This window comes from Astyanax mexicanus, chromosome 4 (genome assembly GCF_023375975.1).
Source record: "Astyanax mexicanus isolate ESR-SI-001 chromosome 4, AstMex3_surface, whole genome shotgun sequence".
Classification (NCBI taxonomy): Eukaryota; Metazoa; Chordata; class Actinopteri; order Characiformes; family Acestrorhamphidae; genus Astyanax; species Astyanax mexicanus.
The window spans coordinates 53707590-53727746 of NC_064411.1; the positions used below are offsets into that span (position 1 = coordinate 53707590).

The 20157-nt window shown below is 36.2% G+C and overlaps 1 protein-coding gene across 2 annotated transcripts in view; it reads left to right on the top strand.

Moving 5' to 3' along the window:
• The first annotated feature begins 755 nt into the window (after window positions 1–755).
• pex5lb (peroxisomal biogenesis factor 5-like b) overlaps window positions 756–20157 on the top strand; it is a 96488-nt gene continuing 77086 nt past the window's right edge. For both annotated transcript variants that reach the window (XM_022678649.2, XM_049476591.1), the window contains exon 1: window positions 756–1095. In XM_022678649.2, coding sequence (XP_022534370.2) covers window positions 1075–1095 — 21 coding nt within the window. In that variant the 5' untranslated portion in view covers window positions 756–1074. The remainder of the gene's footprint in view (window positions 1096–20157) is intronic.

Consider the following 20157-nt stretch of genomic DNA (forward strand, 5'->3'; position numbering starts at 1 on the left):
TCCAAAAAAAAGCACTGCTTAATATTTATTAGTTGGATGTATTAGGTTACATATATATATATATATATATATATATATATATATATTTTTTTTTTTTTTTTAAGTAAATTTATTTTTTAATTCCAGAATTCTAGAAATAGATAAAAAAAATACTCAGATATGATTTATGTTTGTAAAATGAACATTGTTGTTTTATTCTATAAACTACAAACAACATTTCTCTCAAATTCCAAATAAAAATATTGTCATTTAGAGCATTTATTTGCAGAAAATGAGAAATGGCTGAAATAATAATAATAAAAAAGATGCAGATCTTTCAGACCTTAAATAATTAAAAGAAAACAAGTTCATATTCATAAAGAGTTCTAAGAGTTCAGAAATCAATATTTGGTGGAATAACCCTGTTTTTTAATCACAGTTTTTAATCATGCATCTTGGCATCATGTTCTCCTCCACCAGTCTTACACACTGCTTTTGGATAACGTTATGCCTTTACTCCTCTTGATTATATTCCAGAGGTTTTCATAATTTTTTAAGTGGTCTCTTATTTTTTTTTAACAGAGCTGTATAGTACATATAGTCCCATATAGGGTGGGGGAGGGTCTTAGCGATGAATGGAAAACAGGGCGTGTCCCCTACGCAGATCCCCGCCCCCACTCTCGTGATAAGCCACGCCCACTCCCCCCCTCTTGCCTCGCGGGTCGCACACACACACAACACTACACACACACACATCACTAGACACACACACACACACACACACACGTACACTCTTCCTAACCCCCCGGTACGGCGGCGGAACAGCGTCTACTACACGAGGATGTGAGGATGACGATGATGATGGTGATGATGAGGAGGAGGATGCTGAAGATGAAGATGATGCTGATGATGATACTGATGAGAATGAAAACAGCAGCACGCGCGATCCGGACAGCTCAGCTCCTCCCTACCAGTTTACAGTAAAGAGAGAGAGAGAGAGAGAGAGAGAGAGAGAGAGAGAGAGAGAGAGAGAGAGAGAGATAGAGAGAGGGAGAGACAGGGACCGGAGCATCTTCTCCATCAGCTGGAGTGAAGATGTATCAGGGGCACGCGCAGGTAAGCTCTGTTTGTAGTAATTCGTGCTGTGTGTGTGTCTTTGTTTGTGTTTTGCGATAACTGACAGCCGTGCGTTTGATCTCGCGCTCTGTTTGGTGTACAGGCACATGTGTGACCAAGTGTGAACTGAATTGAACTGAACTGAATTTAACTGAACTGCTTTAAATTAGTCCGAATGCATGTGAGCATCACCCGAGGTTGGATATGGATACGGAATGGATATGGATGTAACTGATTGGGAACTGGTGCTGTTTGTAAACAGTGTGAACAGTAGCTCCAGATTTAGCTTTGTGTTTCTACACCTAAACCACATTCTGTACAGAAAAAAATGTTGATTTTCATAATGCCACAAATATCCTGATCGGAACGAATTCATTTTACTGGCATAAGTCTGAGCAAATGTGCATAGAACTAAACTGAATTGAATTAAACTGAACTGAACTGAACTTAACTGAATTGACCCGACCTGAACTGAATTGAATTGGATTGAACTGAATTAAACTGAACTGGTCCTAAGGCAACATGAGCATCCTCTAAGGATGCATATGGATACATAATGGATATGGATGTAACTGATTAGGAACTGGTGCTGTTTGTAAACAGTGTGAACAGTAGATCTGGATTTAGCTTTAAACCACATTCTGTACAGAAAAAAATGTTGATTTTCATAATGCCACAAATATCCTAATTTTACTGGCATATGTCTGAGCAAATGTGCATAGAACTGAACTGAATTGAACTGAATTGAATTAAACTGAACTGAACTAAACTGAATTGAATTGACCCGAACTGAACTGAACTGAATTAAATTGAATTTAATTGAATTGGTCCTAAGGCAACGTGAGCATCCTCTTATGATGCATATGGATACAGAATGGATATGGATTAGGAACTGATGCTGTTTGTAAACAGTGTGAACAGTAGATCTGGATGTAGCTTTGTGTTTCTACACCTAAACCACACTCTGTACGGAGCTAGTTATGTAAAAGTTATCTGCGGGCTGTACCAGTTGTAGTGATTACAGTATATGGTTCTATGATGTAATAGAAAAAAAATCAGATGTCCATGTGTTGGTTTTGTGACATCATACATAATTTTGAATTAAATCATTTTAAGTGATGTCACAAAAAACATAATTAAAAAAAATGATGTCATGATCTAAACAAATTCATTTTACAGGCATATGTGTAAGCAAATGTGCATAGAACTAAACTGAACTGAACTTAACTGAATTGAATTTAACTGAACTGAATAAAAATGAACTGAACTAAATTGGTCCCAGTGCATGTGAGCATCACCTGAGGCTGGATATGGATGCAGAATGGATATGGATGCAACTGATTAGGAACTGATGCTGTTTTTGAAGCAATGTGAACAGTAGACCTGGATTTAGCTTTGTGTTTCTACACCTAAACCACATTCTGTACAGAGTTAGTTATGTAAAAATTATCTGCAGTATATATCGTAGTGATAACAGTATATTCCTGTGGATATGATCCAAGATAAATGACTGATGTGTTTGTTTATGTGACATCACAAAACATCACAGATCTGAACAAACTAATTTTGTGATGTCACAAAAACATCAAATTGCAAATCAGGTATTTCTGTGAGGTCAGCAAAAGCCTTTCTTAAACAATCCCGGTATGAACAAATGCAGTTTGTAATGTCACATGTGTCTCTGTGTTGATTTATGTGATGTCACAAAACATGCAGATCCAACCGAAGAAATGTTGTGATTTCCTAAAAACATTCTTTGAGGTCATAAAAGGCAACGCCATCACATACGCTAATGTTGTCATAAATCACACGTCCATGTGTTGGTTTTGTGACATCATACAAAACTTTAAATTTGTTCATTTTATGTGATGTCACAAAAATTGCCATATGTCCATGTGTTGGTTTTTGTGCACTTTATGATGTCACAAAAACAAAACATGGACATGTGATGATTTTTGTGGCATCAAAAAAAGTCCTGTTTTGGTTAAATTAGTTTAGTGATGTCAGCAAAAACCATCATGTGTCAGTGTGTTGGTATCTGTGATGTCACAAAAACATCACAATTTGAACAAATTAGTTCTGTGATATCATAAAAAGTCTAGTTTTGCCTTGTGTCTATTTTTTGAACAATAAACTTTCTGATGTCACACAGATGGCACGTTTCTGTGTGTGTTTTTTTGTGATGTCACAAAACATCACATTATAAAAACAAAATTTGTGATGTCACAAAAACATCACATCAGAAAGCATTTCTGATTTGAAAGAATTCATGTTGTGATGTCATACATATGCCACATGTCCGTGTGTTCTTTCCTGTGACAACACATCCATTCCAATATGAACTATCTATTTTTGTGATGTTGCAAAAATGCCATGTTTCTTTGTGTCATCACAAATCATTCCGCATTTAAGTAATCAACTTTGTGATGTCACCATTATATTTCTGTGTTGTATTCTGTGAATCACAAAACGATGTCATACAAAATATCACAAAACAATTTCTTGAAAATGTAAAAGACATTTTGTGATGTCACACATACGCCATGTGTCTGTGTTATTTTCTGTGACATCACAACACATCCCAGTCTGAATGAACACATTTTATGATGTCACCAAAAAAACATCATAATTCTGTGATTTGTTGTCTGTGACATCACAAAACATCCTGATCTGAACGAACAGATTTTACGATGCCAAAAAAAACAATTTATTGAAAATCTAAAATAATTAATTTTGTGATGTCACACATATGCCACGTGTCTGTGTGTTCGTTTCTGTGGCATCACAACACATCCTGATCTGAACTAACTAATTGTGTGATACCACAGAAAATATTTCTTGAAAATTTATTTTGTGATGTCACACATACACCACATGGCTCACAACACATCCAGATCTGAACCCTGTACTATTGTGGGCTGATTAATAAGATAATTAGTTAATAAGTTATGTTATGATGATATAAAATAATAATCTAGCAGCTGGCTGTAATATAGTGCTTTATATGAGCGACTGTAGTCTGTACTGGTGTGTATAACACAAGTCTACTCTTACAGATGATGGATAAGGGTGTAGGGTGTGTGCTGGTGTTGGGTTGTGATACGGAGTTAATGCATTGTGGAGAAGGCTCTATTTGCATATAAATGCATTGACGCTAATGCATGCATTTACGTGCATTCCCGTGGTAGGCTGTAATATGGAGTAATCCGAGTGGAACATGTGTTGTTAATGTGATGTCAGACTTTTAATGCAAATAACTGCAACCTTGCAAACGTTTCCATGCATCCCCATGCATATATGACTGATAGCATGTGTGAGTTGAGTTGTAGAGGTTCCTTATGGAGTTCTGTAATGATCCATCCTATTAAGCTCCAATGTTCCACTGACTGATTAAACCCCTGACAACAGTCAACAGTCAGCCCTAGTGAAAAACAGTAGATTAAAGTATATTAAGCATTATTATGCTTTAGTGCACTAAAGTGTTCTTGTAGCCACATTATATTAACTTTTTTGTACTTATTATACTTTAATTCTATAAAACAGGGGTGTCCAAACTTTTTTTGTTGGGGGCCAGAAGGAGAAATATATTTGAAGTCACGGGCCACAGACTCTGTAATAAAACAAATAATGAAATATACCACTTTAAATAATACATTTTTCCTGATTATTTCATTTACACACCATTTTCCTTGACTCACTATCTTTATTTTTGACAGTGTTGTGTAAACTAAGATTTTTCAAATTAATGTTTCATTTCATGATGTCTCTTAACATAAAACTCCTTAATTACGGCAACTTTTAGACTCTTTGGCCCGTTTTTCTGAGCTAGAAATGCGCACTCTCTCCGCTTTTAGACTCTTTGGCCCGTTTTTCTGCACTAGAAATGCACACTCTCTCCGCTTTTAGACTCTTTGGCCCGTTTTTCTGCACTAGAAATGCACACTCTCTCCGCTTTTAGACTCTTTGGCCGTTTTTCTGTGCTAGAAATGCGCACTCTCTCCGTTTTTAGACTCTTTGGCCCGTTTTTCTGCTCTAGAAATGCGCACTCTCTCTGCTTTTAGACTCTTTTGCTCCGTTTTTCTGCTCTAGAAATGCGCACTCTCTCCGCTTTTAGACTCTTTGGCCCGTTTTTCTGCGCTAGAAGCGCGCACTCTCTCCGCTTTTAGACTTTTTTTCCCGTTTTTTTCTGCGCTAGAAATGCGCACTCTCTCCGACTCTTTGGCCCGTTTTTTGAGCTAGAAATGCGCACTCTCTCCGCTTTTAGACTCTTTGGCCCGTTTTTCTGCGCTAGAAATGCGCACCCTTTCCGCTTTTCATTCTATTTCTAAAATATCTCAAATGGCCCGCGGGCCGTAGTTTGGACACCCCTGCTATAAAAATAGTACAAAATCTTACTTAAAGTACTAAAATGTACTAAAATGGAACTATTTTAAATATACTTAAGTAACATTTAAACATTTAAACTACTTCATGTATGTAACCCCATATTTTAAATATGCTTACAGTAAAATTATAATACATTTAATGAGTATTACAACTGTATCACTATTATTATACACCGGGTATATTAGAAATGTACTAAGAATTAATGTTAAATATATGTGATTTATTCACATTTGAGTACAAATATGCTAATGTCTTATTGTTCCTGTCTTTTGTAAGTAGCACACTTTTAGTACTATTCTTCGTTGGGTATAAAAAAATATATTTTAATATACTGTACTGCAATTTTTAGCGTGTTACAAATTTTTTACATTTTAGTAGTAATTTCATTTACTTTGTAAAAAGTTACATGAACAACTGTAACAGTTGTTTTTAACACACTGTGCTCAAAATGTACAAAAGTATATTTGGAAATAAGTATATTTAGAAGTATATTTTATAAATATACTTTTTAAAAAGTATGATTAAAGTTTACTTTCAAACATTTGATGAAAGCATAATATTAATGTACTTTTAATATATTTTAAGTAAGTACATAAATCTGTTAGTATATTTACAGCATACTTAGACATTTCTCAATATGTTTTAGTTACAATTATGTGTGTATAGTATATTTTTTTCATCACAGTTTACCTCAACCATAAACAGAATAAAGAATAAAATAATGCTTCTGTTCCTTTAAATGAGCTGCTGGTGTATCTTCACAGTGTGAACGAGCAGCTCAGTATCTGTCTCTGCTGAGACTCGCAAAAGCGCCGCGCTGTTAAAATAGCAATCTGCCAAAGTCAGAGCTCACCTGGTTCTTAAAGAGAGTGACAACTGGCTCACTGATTGGTTTATTTCACGTTATGCCCAAAATTAACCACACCCATGATTAATTAAGAGAACTAGTAAATGCATTTTCAGCATTTTGAGCTGCACTACCCACTAAGTTGCATTCCTGTTGGTTGATAAGCTTATATATCATTTGTAAATGCGTCCACATGGGTTTACATGCGTTCACAGTGCTTTAACTCTCTGAAAGTGAGCCTGAGCTGTAAGCCTGGCAGTTTTCTAGGACTTTGACTTGCAAAAGCAATATTTGCATTCCCTTGGGTCGCCCCATTTACAGTAGATGGAAATGAAATACACACATAGAGCCTGGTTTCTGTGTCGAGCAGATCCTGTTGTGAATTAAATCATCCTGTGACGTCGCAAAACGATCTGAACAAATTCAGTTTTTGAACACACCTCTTCTCTCTCATTCATTGTGTTTCTTTCTTTCATTTTATGTTTTTTTACCTTGTAAATGTATTATTGAACACTATATTAAAGCTCTACAGAAACACATGCAGAATTGTTTTACACAAAAAGTGATAAACAAACTAGAATACAGGGGTTGGACAATGAAACTGAAACACCTGGTTTTAGAGCACAGTAATTGATTGTGGTGACGGACAGTTCTGGTGGAAACAGGAGAGTTGAGGTGCACATTGAATTCTGCCGTGATTTGATCAGCCGTGGTTTTATGTTTTTTTGATACAATCCGGGTTAGCACCCGAACATCCCTTTCAGACAGCTTCCTCTTACAGCGTCCACAGTTAATCCTGTTGGATGTGGTTGGTCCTTCTTGGTGGTATGCTGACATTACCCTGGATACTGTGGCTCTTGATACATCACAAAGACTTGCTGTCTTGGTCACAGATGCTCCAGCAAGACGTGCACCAACAATTTGTCCTCTTTTGAACTCTGGGATGTCTGGTAACTTTTGAGAAATATCTTTTTAAATACCTAAACATTCATTATTTTATTTTAGATTTGTTTATAGTGTTTATGGAACTATTTATTAAAATATTAAATTTTGTAAAGGGAGCCGTGTTAAATTTGTTAGTGTATCTCTTTTTAGGATCTATTGTTTTTACATTCTTTAGCTGTTTATATGTAAGTAATATCTTCATAGAGTATATTGTATATATAGTTTATATACATATATAAAACATATATAACATATATAAACATATATAAAGCGCAGTCATGCAAAAAATAATACAATAAATAACAATAAAAATACCGTGAAATCGTCAGAATCTTGAAAAATAACATGATGTGCATTTTATATATATATATATATATATATGCATTCCCGTGATAGGCTGTAATATGGAGTAATCTGAGTGGAACATGTGTTGTTAATGTGATGTCAGGCCTTTGATGCAAATAAATACAACCTTGCAAACGTTTCCATGCATCCACATGCATATATGACTGATAGCATGTGTGAGTTGAATTGTAGAGGTTCCTAATGGAGTTCTGTGATGATTCATCCCATTTAGCGCCAATGTTCCACTGATTGATTAAAACCCTGACAACAATCAACAGTCAGCCCTAGTGAAAAACAGTAGATTAAAGTATACCTAGAATTATTATGCTATAGTGCACTAATGTGTTCTTGTAGCCACATTATTAGTAATCCGTATATTTAAAGAGTGATAAAATGAAACAACTTTTTTTGTACTTTAATTACAGTATAAAAATAGTACAAAAGTCTTACTTAAATTGTGCTAAGTGTACTTAACTGTACTAAAATGGAACTATATTAAATATACTTAAGTAACATTTAAACATTTAAAGTACTTCATGTATGTAACCCCATATTTTAATGGGAACAAACACTGTTGTATGTCGTGACCTTCATGCAGTCGGGTGAACCTGGCCGCCGTTGCCGGACGTTTCGCTCACATGACTGATGGTGCAGCTCCTCCTGCACTTCAGGGAACCTCCATCAGCTGTGATCTGCTCTCGAGTCTTCAAGACTAATGTTCCCACCGCTCTCCACCCACCGTAAATCACCTCCGCCAAGCCCCGCCCCCTTCTCCATCACCTGCAGGACTGAATTACACCTGTCTCTGTCTATTAGTTCAGTAATCCAGCATTCCACAATCAATTACAAACAATTACTCTGATGAGTAATTAAGAAATCCGAGAACAAAAAAAATAAAAAAAACAGTGAGGCTTTAACAATAGATTTAATTACACCACACATGACTAAACCCACACAAAAAACTAACTTTTATTTAATATTCCCTAATATGCATAATTGGTTAATGAACCTACACACTGCACAATTAATTAGATTAGATTAGGTTAGATTAATAGCAGCAAGTGCAAAATATACAAAATATGCAGAATATAGATATGTATTAATATGAGTTTAATATTAATATTAATATTAATATTAATATTAATATTGTGTAAATATGATTTACACAGTATTTACAATAATTTACAGATTGAAAAGACATTATGGTTTGGACATTATTACAATAAATTACAATATATATTAAAATGAAAAGATACATACATTATTAAATTGGATAAAAATAGTAAATGTAGTGAGTTGATAATCAGAATGGTGGTGAGGAGGATCAGCTATGAACAGAGTTAAGCAGAGAAACAGCTCTAGGAAAAAAGCTGTTCCTCAATCTACTTGCAGTGCAGAGTCGTATGGCTGCTAGCAGTGAATGTAGCACACACCCGCAAGTAAACAGCATGGAGCAGCAGAGACAGTGTTTGTTCATAGCTGTGGTAATTAGCATTATCTGGCTAATATATCAGACTAAACTGTGCCTAATCAGCAGTTTAGCTCAAATTAATGGACTATATTTGATAGCTGGATCGGATTGAGGCCGGATTATTACATTCTCACCACAAGTGAACCGCTCTAGAGTTCTAGCTGATCTCGGTCTGGTAGTTTTGATTTGCACCCGAGTGCAATTACTGTTTTCACACCTGCTCAATCAAACCGCATTAGGAGTGCAATCCAACCAGAGTCTGCTTTAAATGACCAAATAGAGCTGGTGTGAAAAAGCCTTAAAGCTCTATCCGGACGGGATTAGTTTTTCAGGGGGACGTCTGTGAAAAATATTTCACACTTCTACTCCTGCATCCGGACTGCAATTGAAAAAACAGGAGGACCAGTGAGTTTTTTCGAGGCTTTCTCGGTCACATGACATCGAGTTCAGTAGCTCCTCCATTTCCACTCACTGTTGTGTTTTTAACATGGATCTCCATGGAAACGCACACCCAAAGTGTACAGTAATCACGTAGTGCGACAGTGGACAAATAGCTGTTTTATTAAACGCGAGGAGACGAAACTCAGAGATGTGAGTCCGGACGGGACTAAAATTACCAGAGGAACATGGAGAACACATTCAGAGAAAAACAGTAGATAATAATTCAGCCTGTAATTTTCTCAGAGGACGTCTGAGAAAAACACGTACATGGTCGTTCTGGACGGGAATAAAATCACAGGGGACTCTACATAAAAGAGAAAATTACCCTAGAACCCCCTGAGAAACTAATCCCATCCGGATAGGGCTTAAGACTGTCTTTGTGATATAAAAAAAGCTGTTTTTTTGGGAAAGGGACAAAAATAAAAAAAATCTAGCTCCATATTCCACCTTCAACCACTTCTGTGTGTGTGTGTGTGTGTATGTGTGTGTATGTGTGTGTGTGTGTGTGTGTGTGTGTGTGTATGTCTGCCGTATTGCTCACCTCAACACATCACTGTAACAGACAGCAAGAAAAAACAGCCTCCTGCTTATCCGAGAATTCATCACACTGTGTAATCTTCCCATTAATAAAATTCCATCTGGATTAGTGTAAGGATTGGCGAGGCATGAAGATCTCAGTAAGGGTTAGCTTCACTTTTACAGCGGCTTACGTGTGAAAACAGCTCGCGGTGCAGCAGATTCAGCTCGTGGTGGGAAACATCTGTGATGTAGCTGTCAGAGCCGTACAGTGTTAGATCTCTGCTTCAGGAATCAAAAAAATCTGTTTTTTATAGCTGCACTGCGTGCTGCCGCTTCCGTGTGTCCTGCCCTGAAAATATATTGATGACCAGTGGGAAGAAATGAGGAAATATTGCTTCTATTACAAACTCAGTGCAATCAGTCAAATCCGTAAAGGTCTTTATATCCATTCTATTGTTTTTTTCTTCATTTTAAAATGTCTAGTTGTGTCTCTAGTATGAATAAAAGCCATGTGAGCCATTTTTGTGGAAAAAAAAGTGCTCAGGTGTTTCTGTATAGCCCTGCTTTAGATCACTGAATTAGAGGTCTCTGAAAAAAACAGGATTTCGGCTCTTGCTCATGCTTCCCTAGTGTTTATTTAAGGTCTCTGTGAAACGCAGAATCAACTGGAGATCCAATTTAAACCTATAGTTACTTACACAAAATAGCTAACGGTAACTAACCAATCAAATCCTCACAACAGTTTCCCAAAACCTAGCAAAAAAGCATTCTCAAGATATTAAAAAGGCTCTTTTTTAATACATTTGATTGTGAAATAATGTATCGGTGAAAATAAAGTCCTTGTACGCCATTATGGGGAGAAAATAGTACCCCAGGGCTCTATTCTAGGCCCTGTTCCAATATACAGTATATTAGAAGGCCTTATCTGGACAGTAGAGACAGTTATTCCAAAAAAAGCAGATTAAACTTGTTTAATATTGTTTAATTCCCTTGATTTCAGAAGAATCGATGAATAGGCAGGTGTCCCAATACTTTTGTCCATATACTGTATCATCATATAGGCCAACTCTACAGCTTATTCCTCTGTAACTCTGAGGAAATACATCACTGCAGTTGGTTGCCTGGCAGCTAAGGACATATGTGCTGTACACATGTGTTAAGCTGAGCGTCAGCAGCATTATATGAGGCTGTTGCCCCTCGGGGGATGGCTGCTCTTCAGCTCTGGCCTGTGGGGAGTTGGGGGATATGCCACGTCCTGCCCAGCTCTTTCTCAGCCCCGGAATAATAAAGCGAGAAAGTGGAGAAAGCCCTTTCATCTGCTGCTGCTCTCGCGCTCTGAATCTGCGGAGGGCTAGCTGTGTACACTACTGTAAATTAATACTTACGATATTGCTTCAAGTCTCTGGCTGATATATAAACAGGGTTGCCAGATCCAACAGAAATATTTAGCCCAAAGTCAGTCTAAAACCCGCCCTTCAGAAGCTTAACTTAGCCCAATATATGTGTGTTAAATGTGCGAAACAAATGGCAAAACAACAATGAGTGTACGAGTTAGTATTTTGTGTATAAGTGATTTATTATTAGTATTGCTATTTAATTTTTTAATAAGTTTTGGGATTTAGGGGATTTGGAGCCCTCTCTGGTGAGACCCCTTCTGAAGTCTCCAATGCTCCACCAGCCACTCGCATTCAGTAAAACTGAGCCATGTGACATAAACACGTAAAGACGCGTGACGTGGCCAAAATAACTCCCACAAAAAGCGACCGACGCCCCAGTTTTTAGAATTAATATATTAGCCACGCCCCCCTGCCCCGAACTCTCTTGTCTCCTTTTATTTTTTAATCGCTTTGTAATTTCTAGTTACATTTTGATTTCTCTCTTTCTCTCTCCTTTTTATGCTGTCCTTTATGTCGTTATGTTCTCCTGTTTATTCCAAGGAAAATTACTTTTAGTGTCAATTTCTACACATTAACTACACTTCCTACATCCTACTACGTTATTTCTACACTTTTTTTGCTTTTTTGGTACCCCTAAATTGTCACCCGCGCCTGCGACTTTTTTAAACAAGCCCAATTTGGCGGGAAAACTGCAAACCTGGCAACTCTGTATATAAATGATTACAGATGTGGTCTGATTAAACCCTGAGTTTATAACACAAGACTGCTCAAAATTGCTTGCCCTACATAAAAAAGGCTCTCTCAATTTAGTAAAAAATCCTTTTCTTTTTTACTTTTTTACCTTTCCATGTGTACATGTTCCCTGAGTGTGGTTGAAAGATATTTTTTTTTTTAAATATCTTGGTGTCTATATGTAGGTTTCTGAGTATGAGAAATTCAATTCTGCATTTAGATATTCTAAATTGTAGAATGTTATGAATAAGTGAGCCAATTATTTGTATAAATAGTGTGGTCTGGCACTGAATTGGAAACAGTTTGTTAGTGCTTTTGTGTTAAGTTTTGTTTCTAAAGTATTTTGGGGGATTTTTGAGACTCACTGAGCCATACATCCATGGCTCTCAGGGGCTACTTTTGGGTAGTGCATCTTAAAAAATTAGAATATAATTGAAAAGTTACTTTATTTCAGTAATTCAGTTCAAAATGTGAAACTCATATATTATATAGATGTATTAAACACAGAGTGATCTATTTTAAGTGTTAATTTCTCTCTAAAAAAATAGAATATTATATAAGACCAATTGGTACTTTTGGCAGTGTGGGTAGTGTGCCAAATCCTGCTGGAAAATGAAATCCGCATCGCCATAAAAGTAGTCAGTAGCAGAGAGAAGCTGTAAGATATGAAGTGCTGTAAGATTTTGTGGGAAAACTAAACTGCACTGACTTTAGACTTGATAATAAAACACAGTGGATCAACACCAGCAGATGACAGACACGTCTCTCCAAACCATCACTGATCATCAGTAAATTTTACATTTCATTTAAAGTAAATCAAGGGATCAGAGTCTGGAGGAAGAGTGGAGAGACACACAGTCCAAACTGCTCGAGGTCTAGTGTGAAGTTTCCACCAGTCAGTGATGGTTTGCCATCCATCCATCCATCCATCCATCAACCTGGACTGCTATCTAGTTTCTGTTTGGAATCCAATAAACCAAAAATTGTCTATTTTTAGTTTTCTAACACAGAAAGTATCTTTTGCACTGTATCAAAAATTCTTAAGTAAGGGATCAATAGGAATTCTCCAAAATCACCTGTTTTAAACTCTTTTTAAATCTAAAATTAAGGCTCTACAGGCCCAGCTGTAGCAGTTCAGAACATTTGTGGGTAATTGTACGATGCAGGATACCATACAGAACCTATAGAACCTCCACACTCAACCAACCAACTGTACAGTATCTCAATTTCTAGCCAAGCTAGAGTTAACAATATCAGATTTTGCTCTAAAATTGTGAGAGTTATTCTTGATTCATGACTTTAAATAAGACAAAAAGTCCAAAAACGGCTGATATAACCTCATAATAAGAGGTATTGGATATATTTCCAGCCCTCAGTGCCTTCATTCCTCTAGGAAATCATATTTGGCAGTATAAAACTTGCCTTTGTCAGCAGCCAAACATGTGGGATTAGCTGAAGCGGTTGTGTCCCGCAGACCGAGCGCACTGTATTTGAACCCCGGTAATGAAATTTCACCCGGCCGTTGACCCGGACCCGAGCTGATTTCATTCAGCGGCGCAGGAACTGTACCTGTGTCAGCCGGCAAATACACACTCAGACATTGATTGACATTTTCAAGACATTTGCGGAGGCCCTGAACCCTCCGCGAAAAAGCCGCCGCCATCGGTCTCAGACGCGTTTAGGTATTCCGAACACGGCCGGCTTGTTTGTCTGAAATACAGAGAGATTGAGGCCGGTTATGCTCTCTTAGACGCACATAGACCAGTTACAGAAAGCTGAGGCATTATTGGGATTGATGTCCTAATGATACGGCCGATGCTTAGACTGCTGTGCCATTAGGAGCCAGAATGTTTACAGTGTTAAAGTTTTAAAAATGACAATTTATCAGTTTTTTTATTAGTATATCTTTTTTTCTTATATTATTTATATATATATATATATATATTTTATTTATTTTATTTATTTTAATTTTTTGTTTATTTATTATTACTTTTATTTTTTTTATTGTATTTTAATGTTTTGTATTTTCATTCTTGCTCTTAGTTCTATAACTCATTTAATCACTTATCATTTTTAATATTTTACTTTACTTTTACTATTATCTATTTACTTATTTTTTATTTTTATGTCAAATAATTTTTTTTATGATATTTTCGAATTGTCTGTTTTACATATATATTTTTATTAAATGTTAATTTAATACGGCTAATTCTTAGACTGCTGTGCCATTAGGAGCCAGAATTTTAACAGTGTTAAAGTTTTAAAAATGATAATTTATCAGTTTTTTTATTAGTTTATCTTTTTTTTCTTATATTATTTATATATATATATATATATATATATATATATATATATATATATATATATATATATATATATATATATTTTTTTTTTTTTTTTTTTTTAATTTTTAAATTTATTTTATTCATTTATTTTTTGTTTATTTATTATTACTTTTATTTTTTTATTTCATTTTAATGTTTTGTATTTTCATTCTTGTTCTTAGTTCTATAACTCATTTAATCACTTATCATTTTTAATATTTTACTTTACTTTTACTATTATCTATTTACTTATTTTTTATTTTTATGTCAAATATTTTTTGTGGTATTTTAGAATTTTCTGTTTTACATATATATTTTTTATTAAATGTTGATTTAAAATGCTTTTTAAAGTACTTTTATTTTTACTTTAAATGTGTTCAATCCCTTTGATGTTATAAATGCTCGGCAACATTGTAAATGAGGGTCACCCTCAATGTTTCTTCCCGAGTGAAAATAAAGGTTGATTGATTGATTGATATAGAAACAACAGGACAATGCTTGTACACATGCTGCTATTTATTACTTTTGTAGGTGTAGCTCAATGAATAATATATATATAAGAGTTTCTTATATTAGTCTATGGGCCCTATTTTAGCTAACTATAGCACACTGGTCAATTGCGTATCCCACAGCTTGATTTAGTGCATGTCGGCGTGTCTTTATTATCATGAATATACCATAAATATACCCTTGTGCATGAACTTATTATCTTAATTAATCATGCACATGGTTAATTTTTGGCGTAACGTAAAAAATAAACCAATCAGCTTGCCAGTTGTCATTCCCTTTAAGAGCCAGATGAGCTCTGACTCGTATCTTAACAGCACTGTGCGTTTTTGTGCATCTCAGCAGAGACAGATGCTAACCTGTGAAGATACACCAGCAGCTCATTTAAGAGAACAGCGATGTTATTTTATTCTTTATTCTGTTTATTGATAATATCAAGCTAGATTTTTATATTTGTGTGTAAGCGTGCGGTGCTCAAGGCGCTCCTGCATGGCTAAGATATGACTGATTGGCTGTTATGACTGTTGACTGTTGTCAGGGTTTTAATCAGTCAGTGGCGCACCTGTATTTCCCACCGCCAATATACAAGAAACACAGCAGAATTTTTACCTGAACTCACCTCACTTCCAGACTACCACACCCATCAGTGTAGATTTATTCCTAAACTCTGATGCTATAGTATAGAGGCATGAAAATAGACTGTTGACAGGGTGTAAAATAGGGCCCTAAATGTTTAATCATTTATGGTCCCTGGTTACTCTAATCTTATCTTCTTTCTAAATAGCTTATTTTGAAAGTAAATGAATACTGTAAATGAATAAGTGATACAGACTTAGTAAACTTTATTATTAAATTACAATGCAGAACATTTTACAATAATCAAAAACACTAAATTAAAGGCGTACTGAATTTGACTGGTGCTGTATATGCAGCAGTCAAGCCCCACCCAATCATAATTAAGAAGTTATAAGGAGTGTTACCCAGCAAAACTGATTATTGCTGTTTAATGGTTATAAAATGTACTAATGACAGTAAAAAAAAGACATATAAAAAAAGAATATTATGTCTGTTTATTTATTTATGCCAACTCTTTTAATTTATCGTCATTCTCAGGCAGTTAGGAGTGTGTATTCTGTACTCTTGTGCTGAGCTGAGACTCACAGTGCACAGTGTTACATACACATATATATATATATATATATATATATATATATATATACATATATGTACAGTATATACAGTACATATATGAGCTGTAGCCCCCCGGGGGATGGCTGTCATGGTATTGCCCACCCTTCATTAATATTATGCGCAGTGCTGCACTCACACAAATGAAATCTCTCTGCTGCTGTTGTTTATTTTACTCGACAAATAAAAACTGAATGGACTGAATTTACTATAATTATTTGAGCAAATATTTAATATTTAATCAAACACCGTTCAGCCATATCATTAAAACCACCGCCAACTGATTAAAATAATAACACTGACGATCTGGATACAGTGACTTCTGTCAAGGAATAGGATATACACTGACATGCCAAAAGTCATGGGACAGAACCAGTATCGGGTCCCATGAGTTTTGTCATGTCCCATATATATATGTGCTAAAAATGCTGCCCTGATCTAATCTTGCTTTTCTGTTCAAATGTACAATTCTAGCCAGATGCCACCGGTCACGATCATCCCCACCCACAGTATTCCCAGTACTTAAGTGACACAATTGATTGAGGCATGGCATCCTATTTCTCTCAAGTCTGTAAAGTGAACAATTTGTCTAATCCGAGTGGGATATATTTCACGCTATATTTCTACTCAGTGATAAAACGCCTTATTCCGGACTGCAATTAAAAACAGGAGAACCAGTGAGTTTTTTTAAAGCTTTCTCGGTCACATGACATCGAGTTCAGTAGCTCCTCCATTTCCACTCGCGGTTATGTTTTTAATTTACGTGTATCTCTGTGGAAACGCGAGCCCAACGTATACAGTAATTACAGTGTGTGGCAGTGGACAAATAGCTATTTTATTAAACGCGAGGAGACGAAACTCAGAGATGTGTGTCCGGAAGGACTAAAATTACAGCGAATTTACCGAAAAACAGTAGATAATAATTCAGCATGTAATTTTTTTCACGTACATGGTCGTTCTGAACAGGAGTAAAATCACAGAGGATCCCTAATAAAAGAGAAAATTACCCCAGGACCCCCTGAGAAAACTAATCCCGTCCAGATAGGGCTGTAGTATAGGCATTTCTAGCAGGGAATGATCTCTCACCAGGAGGTACACTACCCAGCAGTAGCCTCTGAGAGTCTTTTTATTGGACTATTAATAGGGGAAGCATTCTTATGCCTTTTTATATCAAGACTTGGTGATGGTTAGTGTACATACTGCTGTCCCATGATTTTTGAACAAGTGAACATTTAGTTCTTGAAACAGTCAAAGTCAAAGTGGTTTTATTGTCATTTCAGCTATATACAGAATACACAGTGAAACGAAACAACGTTCCTCCAGGGACCATGGTGCACATAAACACAGTGTAGACAGAACAATAGTGCAACAGTACAAAAGTGCAGACAGACAATACAACACAATACAGACAAAGAATAATAAATAACAAGACAGTGTGCAAATTTTGCAGTGTGCAAAAAAGACCAGGTGAGGTAGTAATTACTCTATTACACAGTGTGCAATAGAGTCCAGTGAGGTAGTAGGGTTTTTAGTGCTTTCCATTTTCTGGGGTAAGTGGGGTAAGAGTGTGTTTGCATGTACAGAAAAACCATCAGTTCAGTCTCTGCAGTTAAGGAGTCTGATGGCTTGGGGTAGAAGCTGTTGCAGAATCTGGTCGTGCTGGACCGGATGCTGCGGTACCTTCTTCCCGAAGGCAGGAGGGAGAACAGTTCGTGTGAGGGATGAGTGGGGTCATCCCTCACACGAAACAGGAAAACATATAATAGTTTTACGCGAATAGTTTTAATATGGTGGCATGTTTTAATCGGTTTAACGTTTTAAAACAGCCCTATTATTTATTAGTCCAGTATTAGTGCTTTTTTATCTTTATCTTATCAATTACTTAATAATTGCTTTTATTCACCTGTCACACTAACTCTATTCTAATTCTAATTCTAATTCTCTTCTCTGCTGAAACTGAGACTCAGTCCTTAATCATGTTAATCTGAGCTAAAGGCTAAAGCTGCTGTTTCCATGTGGGTCAGCCAGACGTGACTCTTCCTGTATCAGTTTTTTTCTCCAGTTTATAAGAGTCTTTTGAAGGTGTAGGAAACAGTTCTCACCGTTCTCTGGCTTCATTTGTAATTTCTCTAAAGAAAAGAAGAATTTCCACCATCTGTTCCAGCACTACTTTACTAAAAATCCATTTCCAAAGCTTGGTTTAATTTCATTACTACTTACCAGTTAAAAATCATCCCCTTTTAAACCAATATATTGTTGTTGTTTTTTTTGACAATATACTAACTTTGGCTAAATTTTCCACACTGGATTTTGGACCATTTCCAATAATTAACTGGATCTAAAGAGCTAAAATGACAAAAAATAAGGAGAAAAATGGAAATGTTCTAAAACTTTTGACCGGTAGTTTCTACAATGATCATAAAACGTATATTTGCCCAGCTTCATCATCCATACATGCAGCCATGTGTTGTTTGTTCCATCCAATTAAACACCCATTGTTCTCCTGACACCAGCCACATGTGCTAAGCAACCAGGGTATCCCAGTGTTTCCAGTGGACCCATTACACAACACAATCCCTGCCCCATCAGCCGTTAAAGGACTGGTGGGTACTGAGAGAACAGAGAGTAAATGTTTGCATTTGATTTGATGTTGGAGACACTGCTGCAGCTGTGGTCCTGCTGTAGCTGCTTCATACAGTATATGGACCTGTTTCTTCTAAAATTAAGGGTATTAAAAAGAGTTAATTCTGTTTTGTTTAAGTAACTGTCTTTATTCTAATTTTAACTTTAATAAACACTCCAAGCTCCAAAAAATGCATCCATCCCACCCCCAACAGATCCCCAACCACTAAATGCCATTTCCTTCCGCTGGTTGAGAACCTCAGACAGTACAGATTTTGTCTGAGGGAGGGATCTGTACCTACTGTTTATGACAAGTCAACAGATGAGTTGATTTTGTGCTTCTATTGCAGTAAAGAATGAACTAGCATGTTTATGTTTTGCCATTTAGCACAAGCAAACACTAACGTGTGGTTAATGCTCAGCTAAAACATGGGGTGTGGCCAGAAAAAGCTAATTTGCATAAAAGTGTCAGAGCCCTAAAATGGCTCATTCTAAAAGCGACTGAAACTGGTAAGAATAGAGCTGGTGCAGCCCATAGACTTATTTTAACTTGTATACAAGTTATAATATGTCTTATTTAACAGATTATTACTCTGTAAAAAGTTAATTTTTGCCAGTTAGACAGGTTCGGTCTAGCTTAGTCCACCGCTCTTGCCTGGAAAAAGTCCCAATAGCATTTAAAACATTTTTTTGTTCTTCTTTTATTGGTCACTGGTGTGTTCTGGTGCTCTAATAGAAGCTCAGGGGTTCAATTACATCATCGTAGTAGCTTTGGTTAATCTCAGTTAATCTCAGCTAAATTCAGTATCCAATCAATAAACACTTTTCATTTTGAAAAGTCAGAGGTTAAGTTAAATGTGCTGTTTTTAACCGGCTCACTGGAGTTATACTCTTTGTGTACGTGAATCATTTTGACCTGAGGACCATGATTAATTTTTTCCAGATATCTAGAAGGAAAAAAATAGGAGAATTAAGTGCAAACTAGCTAACCTTAGTGATGTGCTAGCTAACCTTAGCAAAATATTTTAGCTAGCTAAAATATGCTACCGGGGAGGGAACTACTTTTAGTGACAAGCTAGCTGACCTTAGCACGAGCTAAATTGCACACTAATGTTACCGGGAAGTGAACTCAAGCTAGCAAAGAACTAGCTAACCTTAATGACGAGCTAGCTTACCTTATTGAAAAGCTAGCTAAAATACTCATGCTTCCGGGGAGAGAACTACCGTTAGTCACGAGCTAGCTAACCATAACGCCAAGCTAAATTACACACTAATGTTACCAGGAAGAGAACTAAAGCTACCAACGAGCTATCTAATCTTAGCAACGAGCTAGCTAAC